The sequence below is a fragment of the Protobothrops mucrosquamatus genome, unplaced genomic scaffold (genome assembly GCF_001527695.2).
Source record: "Protobothrops mucrosquamatus isolate PMUCROS unplaced genomic scaffold, P.Mucros_1.0 scaffold1896, whole genome shotgun sequence".
Classification (NCBI taxonomy): Eukaryota; Metazoa; Chordata; class Lepidosauria; order Squamata; family Viperidae; genus Protobothrops; species Protobothrops mucrosquamatus.
The window spans coordinates 170,479-180,723 of NW_015388022.1; the positions used below are offsets into that span (position 1 = coordinate 170,479).

Sequence of the window (10,245 nt, forward strand, 5' to 3'; positions counted from 1 at the left end):
CTGGTTGCAGTAGTTTTTTCTGCAGTCCTAACCATCCATTGAGCTCTGTATCTGTCCTATAAAGTTTGTAATAAAACTTTTAGATTGGAAGGTTATCTTAATGGTTTTCACAATGACTGTGTTACATTTATAAAACCATACCATTCCCATTTTGGGACTTCCGTCAAGAGAATTCCCCATCTATATAAGGATCTCATTGATTTAGGAACTGGCTGTATCATTGTTCTTGCTCTGTCCAAAGAACAGCAAAAGGTCAGGGGAGGGAGCAGATGAGAGACAAAAGCTGGGGTGCTTCTTATTTACAATTTTGGAACTATTGGAGATAGAAAGTTTCCCTGGTCCTTGCTAAGAATCATTGCAGAGTGAAGTAGAAATATATTTGACTATTAGAATCATAATTACATTTATATATATTTAAAATCAGTAATACTGTATTGCAATAAACCCTTTAAGACAGCAGTGACAATGCATTTAAACCATGAAATAATAAACATGCAAAGGGTATTTATGCAGCAAGGTGAACTGATTATTTAGATATGCTCCTTAGCTTTAAAATATTATTTTATGTTTTAATCTGAAACATTGGCTTCCTTTCAGTTCCCTCTCCACGTGCATTCACTCAGCTGCTGCTCTTCTTTACCCCTTTACCTGGGCCCATACATACATCCCAGTGGTTCCAGAGAAACTTCTCAGCACCGTCTGCTGTCCCACACCATTTATGGTTGGGATCCAAAAGCGCTACCTGGCAGAGGTTCAGGAACAACCTATGGAAGAGGTACAGGCTATCAAAGATAATTGAATGGATTAACGTTTGCTATGTGTCTGTGAAAAACACCAGCACAGAAATTGATTGTGGTGATATTTCTGTATGTTCTTCCCAGTGACAATGTTCCTAATCATCCCTATCAGTTACTTAATCAATTACATGGGTTTTTAAAATTTTAACATGAACATTTGTACCTCCTAAAATTAATTTAGGCCAGGGGTCCCTAACCCCCGGTCCATGGACTGGTACTGGTGCACGGCATGCCAGCAACCGGTCTGCACAAACAAGCAAAGCCCCATCTGTGGGATGCAGGCAGCACACAAAACCACGCATTCTCCGGTCTGTGGAAAAACCTCTCTCCACGGAACCGGTCCCTGGTGCCCAAAAGGTTGGGGACCTCTGATTTAGGCCTCAGCTTTTGGTGATAGTTATTTAAACTGGTACCCTAGATATTTTTTCAATATAAATTGCTGGTTTGTTGTGCACCTAACTATTGTTTTTCTCCTCCTGAATGAACCCCTTTTGTTTTTCTCATCAGCTTTGATAGATATATGCAGTTACATGTAGTAACTGCCTTGTTTAGTGATCGTTCATAGTTATGATAGTGATAAAAAATAACTTTGCAATCAATCCTTGCATTTATAATCTTTGCAAATCTATAAAGCAAAGGAAAACTGAAATAAGATCAAATTCACAAATGCGGTTTCAGTTAGCAACCTCTTGGCTCAATGACCAAGTTGCTGGCTCCAATTGTGGTTGCTAAATAAAAAATTCCTGTACATACATATATACATATACACATGCAAACGGTGGGCTGGTGTGCACATGCACGCACCAGCTTGCCACTCCTGTGAATCGCCAGGCCAGCATACACACAGCTCGACTCACGCAAGCGGTGAGCCAATGTGAAAAGCCCACTGCTTGCACGAGTTGTCAACCTGGTGCCCATGCAGCTCAACTCATATGAGCAGTAGGCCAACACGAAAAGCCTGTTGCTTGTTTGAATTAGCTGCAGATATGCCGGCCCATCGCTCGTGCAGCCCACTTCCAAACCGGCCATGGCCAGGTAGTCTACTGTGGTCCGGGGGTTGGGGGATTCCTGTGTGAGGGAACTCTGGGAGGATGATTAACACACTGGGCTTTTAGTTTTTGTCATATGGTTTTTGTAGTTTACTGTTGTAAGCCACAGAGGATTGTTTAAAGATGACAATTTAAATTGTTTAAATAAATCAATAAATCTAAGTACTGCTTCCTTTTTAGGTGTTGCTTGTAGATCTGTCCCAAGGAGTATTCTTAAAAATGGTAAGTTCCATCCAAATCCTATATTGTAACCATTTATAACCAGACCTTAGATCTGCACTTCTAGTTAATGATGTAAAATTCACCCTGTTCAGTTTCTTCTCAGAATTTTAGCTCTGTTTCATTGCTTGGTTGCCTCCCTCCCTCCCTCCCTCCCTCCCTCTCTCTCTCCATCTATCCATCCATCATATCACTCTCTCTCTCTCTCTCTCTCTCTCTCTCTCTCACACACACACACACACACACACACACACACACACACACACACCTGCCTATGTGCCTTATATAGCCACTGAAAGCCACAGGGCAAGAAAATCATGGAAATAAAATTTTGGGCTCCTTTTGGGGGACTACTTGTTTTTAAAATACAAAATGTGCACAATAATTTTTGTAAATTTGATGCTAAATTTGGGCACCATGATATTGGAGGACCCTGGGGTAATTAAAATGAAGCTAGAACCATATTCAATAGATGAAAATTTCTAAAATTTAGGGTTGAACGATGAAGTTCTTGATGCCATCTAGGCTTGGTTGTTTGCTTGCAGAGATTTCATTATCCAACTAGGTAGTATCATTAGTGCTTGAAGATGTTACCAAGTTAGATAATGTATCATCTTCTAGCAGATAAACAAACTCAAAGAGCACCAAGACTCCACAAAATAAATGTTGTCTAGTCCTGATTTGCACTCTGTAGCTATCTTTTCCATATTATCTACTTTCTCCTTTCTTAATCTGTTTCATCTCTCCCTCTCTTCAATATTTCTTGGTTAATTCTGCTGACTTTACTTTGCTCCTGTTCTTTCCCAATTTCAGGTTATGGTTGTCTCCTATTCTTGACAGGTTGCCTTGAAAAATGGGCTATTAATATTTCAATTAGCTAGCCTCCCTTTACTTACAGTATCATCTATCTATCACTGTTTGCTGATGTCTCCTATGACATAATGTGCTTTATTTTCAGAAAGCTCTCTATCCTCATCTTCTAAATTCCAGCTTGCCTAAATTCTTTCTTTCTTCTTGAATGCTCTAAATGCTAAAAATAGCTTTAGTGAGTTAATAGTAAGACAAGTTTTTTCTTGAGTAGGCCTACAGGTATTGTGAGGAACTGTGGATCTTTCACTATGCTATAAGTGCTAATTTGAAATAGTTGGTTATTGATATAACTTCCCTCTTTAATAATTCTACAGGTCGGAGATGAGGAGGAGATTTTGCCACCCAAGCTAAGAAGTGAAATGTTGCATTCTTTGCCAACAATGAACAACAACATCCAGAGTAAGATCATTCTCTGTGCCAGCCTTGCCTAGCCAGTTGTATTTCATCACCATTGTTAGATCTCAGATTTCCTAATTCCTCTCCAGTATAGCTATTGGTTGGGGACTGTGAGAAGAAACGCAACACATTTGAATGGGTTTAGATAAATTTGTGTGTATGATGATATTTGTGCTTTGTTTGCTAACATAAAGGTAATTTTGGGAATAAATAGTTCATTGATAAAATATGGAGTGAAACATTAGGGTGAACTTTTTCTTTAAGAAATAACTGAAGAAGCTTCTTGGATGGGAAGTGAAACAAAGAAAGGAAAACAAAGAAAGTCCAGGTGCCTCTTGAAAAAGCACCTTTGGGTTTAAAAAAGCAAACAGTTGTGATGTTAACTTGCTCTGAAATTGTTCTGGTTCTATGTGATGGTTCATGATTTGATTATGTGAGAGAATTTATTTTAAGAGTGAATACAACCAAACAGAAGACCATTTTTCATTTTTGTGTTACCCGATTATCTGATAGTCCATTGCTGAAAAGGAAACATGATTTTCAATTAGTATGTAGAACAGTGTTTCTCAACCATGACAATTTTAAGGCGTGTGGACTTCAACTCCCAGAATTCCACAGCCAGCAATGCTGGCTGTGGAATTCTGGGAGTTGAAGTCCACATGCCTTAAAATTGTCAAGGTTGAGAAACACTGATGTAGAATGATGGAAACTAAAGCACTGCTGACTAAATGGTACCCTAACGTGCACCTTTTGTTGTGCAGAGAAATTGAAAGATACAACAGTTAGAAAAAGACAGTGCTGTGGTTAAACTAAATAGACCTATCCTTTGGGTTAATAGTTTTGTTATCACTGAAGAAAAGTCATCACTGATCGTAATCTCAGAGTTTGTGCTGAGATAGCTTATTGAATTTATAGCAGGGTAGTATTTTTTCAGTTCCTGCATTGTTGAAGGTCCAAAGTCAAAAGTATAGTGATTATTCTAGATTAAAATTAGATCAAGACTGGCACATTAGTTTAGATCAGGGGTGTCAAACTGCCGGCCCACAGGCCGGACATGTCACGCGGAAGCCGTACCCACCCCATTCCTGGCAATGGCAAAACTGTCCCGATATGTTGCACGACGTCACGTGACGTCGTGAGTTTGACATGTCTGGTTTAGATGAATCATCTGTGTCATGTCCATTTATACTTGACAGGTACCTGACAGGTTCAGGTAGAACTGGCTTAGATGTTTAAAATAACTAAAACCTGTTTTACAAAATTACATTGATCTTTGAAAGATATATAGGGTTTCTAATGATGGCTGGGAGTAAGATTATTGTCCATAGTAATATGAAAACAGAAATGCTTAGTTGCCTTCATAAATTACATCAAGAATTACATTATGTGTCAGTAATTGGGAAACTATGCATTTAGCAAGGATGACGCACTATGTAGAAAATGTGCTAAACAGTGTCAGCTTTGTCAAGAGCAGAGGCCAAGTAACAAACAAAAAAGCATTCTAGACGTGTCCGTGGTGTAAAACAGCTGTTGGTATTTTTTAATTTGGTAGACATAGTTGCATCCAGTGAATTTGTTTTTAAAATTTCCAGGAATTCAGAAAAGCATTTGTCAGATAAGTCAGCTTTCTTTGTTGCGTATTTTGAAATTACAGATGTATTTGCTAGTTATATATACAACATGATGCTGTATGTACAGATATTCTATTTTGCCAGTAGAAACATAGCATAATTTACAAGGTCTTGGAATAATATTAACACAGTCCGGTTCAAGATACCCTCAGCCATATTGAATGGGAGACTGGATAATAAAAAGTAAGCTATTGAACAATAAATAAATGAACAGTATTTTATAAAACTGTAAGTAATAGGTAAGAAAGTTTGTTAAGTTTTAGTGGAAGTTTGGAATAAAATATTGATTGGCCTGGAGTACTCCCTGGTGTAGTTATGGATGGGCCATATATTGAGGACAAGCTTTTTGTCTGTTCATATAACTTTTCAACCTAAGATTCTTCAGGACCTGTTCTGGTTACAGGGAAAGCAGAGAAAATGTTAAGATCAACAGCAAAGTTATTTCAAGAGACTTTAAAGCAGTGTTTCTCAACCTTGACAATTTTAAGGCATGTGGACTTCAACTCCCAGAATTCCACAGCCAGCATTCTGGGAGTTGAAGTCCACATGCCTTAAAATTGTCAAGGTTGAGAAACACTGCTTTAAAGCATGACACTGTGTCTTTGTGAAAATAGCAAAAACTTTTGTCACCTGACGAAAATAATAAAACCACAACTAGAGCAACAAGTGCATTATGTTGAGAATTCAAAAGGAAATTAATATTGACAGAAGGCCTATGAGGAATAATTGTATAATCTCAAATGTAGGTGAGAGAAATCTTGAATTAGCAAATACAATTTGAAACTTAGCTGCAGTAGACAACCCACCATATTGTTTCCAACAGCAATGATTTCAGCAGTTGGATCTAGTTCACAATTGCCAGAAGCTGAAAGAGGTGAAGGTTTGGACAAGTTCCAGAACATCAAACTCAACATTGGAAGTAATAATGGCAGGCTAAACATAAGAGTGGATGCCAAATTCAATGTCCTGTTCATTGTCCAGAATTAAGCTAGTTTAAACAATATTTAAAGTATATATTGATCCTATTTTTAATAATATATATATATAGTTAGTGTAGGATAATGTAATGTTAGCCTTGCCTTATGGGGGGTAATAAAAGTGGAAATACTGTATATGGCATGTTTCTGTTAAGGATACCTTTCAAAGTAAAAAATAGGTTATGTTAAAAAGTAGGGTGGAAAAGTGTATGTGCAGTTTGAAATATGCTGTTCTATTTCATTTTTGGAGGCTGCCTGCTAAGATTAAAGAAAAGTATTTGATATATACCAAATGAGCCCTTCCTGTACTGCGTCATGCCTATTTTGAAGGGAATTATTTGCATGTAAATCACATAAAATTGTTTGCGTCAAGCAAAGACAGTGGTGCAGAGAGCTGATTGACAAGTATAGCCTGAAACTGCAGTTGAGCAGAAAGGACAAATTATATGCCTATTTGATTGAAATCATGCCACTGGGAAATTCAATTAATAAGTTCATCTGTATTTCGCCTGGTACACCATCTAAAGCAAACTTCACATCCTGACTCACCTACACATTCCTCAGCTATCAGGGAGACGATTGGGGCATTCTCTTGCATGTTCATAGATAGCCCATTAGTTTAAAAAAACTGGAAAAGCCTCCACATTAACAAGCTGAAAAAAAATTGAATTCTGACATGAAAACAATGCCATTGTTCAGATTTCTGTCACTGTGTTCCATTCCTTTCCAATAATTTTTTTTAAAGGAAACTCTTAAGAAAATCTTATTTTCAGTTTTAGCTAGCTGCCTGGAGGCTGACATTAAACAAGAGAGTGGAGGAAAATATAAATGTTCATGCAATTTTATTGTTTTATTTTATAGGCCCAGGAACATTAGGGCAAAACAATAAATTTTCACTGAAGAAAAATAGAATGAAATAGAATGTATTTATACCATTGGTTTTTTGAATTCATTTTCTAATCATTCAGCTTTACTTCTGATAATATCTCTTGAGTATATCCAGGACAAGTTACTTGTAACATATAGTATAGAATACAACTCTTCTGCTCCATATTTGCATTTACTTGGAGATATTAAGACAAGGATGATAAAGATTTCTCCAGTTCATGTCCTGAGTAAAGTATACAATTTATAGAGGTTAAATCATGAGAATAGCTTTTTATGTTTAAAATTATTAGCTACAATACATACACGATGATGGTTTGATTTGTTGCTGGAAATTAAGCCTTGGTTATAGAACTAATATTTGATGATGCTTTCAGGAAGATGTGTTGCAATGTCTTCCTTGATATATTTTGGCAGAAAGAGTGAATTTGTAGAATTTCATGCCTGGGGTTAATAAAATTGGAAGGCTTTTAATTTTTAAACTTAAATCATTTTTCTACATTATTAGCAAACTGGCAAAGCAAGCAAAATCTTTCTTTTGCAGCCATATGTTTATTCATATTAGTATTTTCTTAGCTTTTTAACCCGTTTCCTGTCTCCTACCGGATCTCCAGATGCCCATCACCACTATAATACTTTGGCCTGCCTCTATTCCCCCAACAGCAGCCCTATTCCAAAATCCAGGCCCCTCAATTCTTATGACCGGGAACCTTCCATTATCCTCACAAACTATCCTGGCACTCTGAGGCACTTTAGCATCCCTAGATTATTGTTGTTAATGAATGGGTGTAATGTACTTATTAAAATTTTAAGACTCCATATCTGATTGAAAAGGGTGACTAGTTTCACGATTCAGGAAACACCTCAAATCTTCATTTGAGGCATTGTACACAATTTTTTATTTGATGGTACTTATAAGAGGGCATTCTAAATTGGCTTCCATGTGATAGCTCTCTCAATGCCCCAGTTATTGTGGTTTGTAGAATTTTCTGAAGTAGCAATTCAGGTTTTAAGATAGGGAAAATATTTCTATTGACCTGAAGATGTGCACTCTCTTCTCTTCTTTTTCAAGCATCTGAGGAATTCAATGCACACGTCTCGGACACCTTTATACAATTCTTTCTGAGGGTGATTGGTCACTATCCAGCACATATCAAATGGAGCAGAAATGGCACAGGCAGCTTCCAAGGACAATCATTTTGCAAGGCTCTTACCTCCAAGACCAACCGCAGATTTGTGAAAAAATTTGTCAAGACTCAAATGTTCTCATTATTTATTCAAGAAGCAGAAAAAAGCAAGAAGTGCATAGAAGGTAAATTCCTAGGCCATAGTGGCCATGTACTTTTTTGCCTTAACATTACATGCTCACCACAAAGAGATGATTCCTCAGCTAGCAGAAACTTCTCAGACAAGGGTCTGATAATGTGAGCAAAACTAAATATGCCAAGTGTGGGAGGAGGAGGTCCCTTCCAACCCCTTTATTCTATGTTCTATATATTTATTACTATGTTATTGTTATTCTTACTAATGCACTTTTTGTTTTAACTGCAGGATATTTTCAGCAGAAATTAAATGAATATCAAGAAGAAAAGAAATACAGGAGACTCTCCTGAATCTTTGTTTCATAAGAGAAGATTGGTCCCTAGGAGATAGGCAGGTCTTCAACTGATCATCTACCTGGATTAGGTCCATAGGTGAAAGATACCGTTGGTATTGTTAGTTTTCCTGGTAGTACTTGTGCTTTGTACGTAAACCATGAAAAGTCATGGGGAGCCTTGGGCACTGTTTTCTACATTTCCCTTTTTCTTCTGGTTGGCATTACATGCTGCTCTTTACTTGCCTGAAATTTTGTAGTCCAACTGACAATCAAAGCTGCAGTTCCACAGAAGGAATGGCAGCATAAAAACTGTATTATCAAGCAATCCTATTTTGATAATAGGATTCTACATTTTTTGGAAATTTTGTCAGATGCAGTAAACAATGCATAAGACAGAGAATATAGTGGAAATAGTGAGACAATTACATTCATTGAAAACATTTTTATTCTCATTAAATTGGTTTCCAAGCCAAAGGTCTTATGTTGAATGTTTGCACTTGATGGGATTATAAAATGGATGTTAGATTTCTATATACATTCTATACTTTGCTATGTTTTAAGCAGGAATGCTTGTCCCAGTGAAATTTCTCTTACTAAACAATTTAAAGGAGGGAAGTGGAACCACAATATTGGATTAAAGAATTCTTTAAGAGCATAGGAATAAAGAAATAGAAAAGCAAACAGATCCCCAGTGACCATGTCAACTTAGTAAAGTCCCATTCCACCACTATAAAATATTATCAATGAATTGGGAGATATACATTCTTGCACTGAACATTGGAGATCCAAGAAAACAAGTGAACCCTAGGATGCTATCTTTGAGGGACTGTTGGTGTTCCTAGCATCGTAAGTGGCATTATAGTGTCACAGTTAGAACAAGTAACTGCCAGTGAATAGTTAATCAGACATATTTGTTCCTATTTACAATGAAATTCTTAGGGGCCTAAATCTTGGTGAATTTTCAGTACTAATTTGGAAAATATTAATTAAAGCTATCATTTAGTTAGGGGAAAAAAATCAATTTCCTACATCCAGTGTTCATTTCCAGGATGGTTGACTATATGTCGTCCTTCAGATTTTTAGTGACTTCAACATTCTGATGGTTAGCTAGATTAGTTACAGATGGTAAGAACCAAAATCTAACACAGTTGCCTTAGTTTATCTCTAAGCTGTTTGTATGTTACAAATACTAATATAGACAATGAGTAGGATGGTCCAATATAAGGATATAAATCTCTGGTCTGTAAGAGAGTTATCTCAGGAGCTGTAGATTTTGCATATCTTTTCTAAAGATAGAAAGGTTGTCTTTGCTCTCCTTGAAATATTTTGTCACTATGCTGAAATAGAGAATGCAAGTAAGGATTAGCCTGGAGAAGACTGGATTGACCAAATCTGCTATTTTCCAATTTGCCCAACATGTTTTGTCCCAAGAATAAATAAGTAGTACCATATCTTTACAAAAGGTGGAAAATAAAAAAAGAAAAAAATAAGCAGTGGCAGGGGACAATAGGTGTCCCTTTTGCATAAGATCAGCAGAGTTTAGGATTTGAGAATGTAAAGTTTGGTCTTGGTAGACATGTTTTGCCACATGGTTTTGTTGTATACCAGTTACTGCTATCGAGTTCAACAAATGTGGTATATATAAAGTTGAATGTCATGTCAAAGTTAACAAAGTGTACTTTTTAGGACACAGTTTTTAATAAGTTAATTTAATGAGAGTGTGCAAGTCAAGTCCTCTGACAGGACAAGTTATCAAGCTTATATTGTTTACAAGAAAATTAATGTCTCTTATAAAGTTTTCAGGTTCTTCAGCTATTGAACCAT

The 10,245-nt window shown here is 36.7% G+C and overlaps 1 protein-coding gene across 1 annotated transcript in view; it reads left to right on the forward strand.

Moving 5' to 3' along the window:
• The window catches only part of DENND2D (DENN domain containing 2D), a 37,542-nt gene extending 27,659 nt beyond the window's left edge, over positions 1-9,883 (forward strand). Inside the window, exons 8-12 of the mRNA XM_015823512.1 lie at positions 598-775; positions 2,027-2,068; positions 3,250-3,334; positions 7,897-8,136; positions 8,376-9,883. Coding sequence (XP_015678998.1) covers positions 598-775; positions 2,027-2,068; positions 3,250-3,334; positions 7,897-8,136; positions 8,376-8,437 — 607 coding nt within the window. The 3' untranslated portion in view covers positions 8,438-9,883. The remainder of the gene's footprint in view (positions 1-597; positions 776-2,026; positions 2,069-3,249; positions 3,335-7,896; positions 8,137-8,375) is intronic.
• Positions 9,884-10,245: the final 362 nt, after the last annotated feature.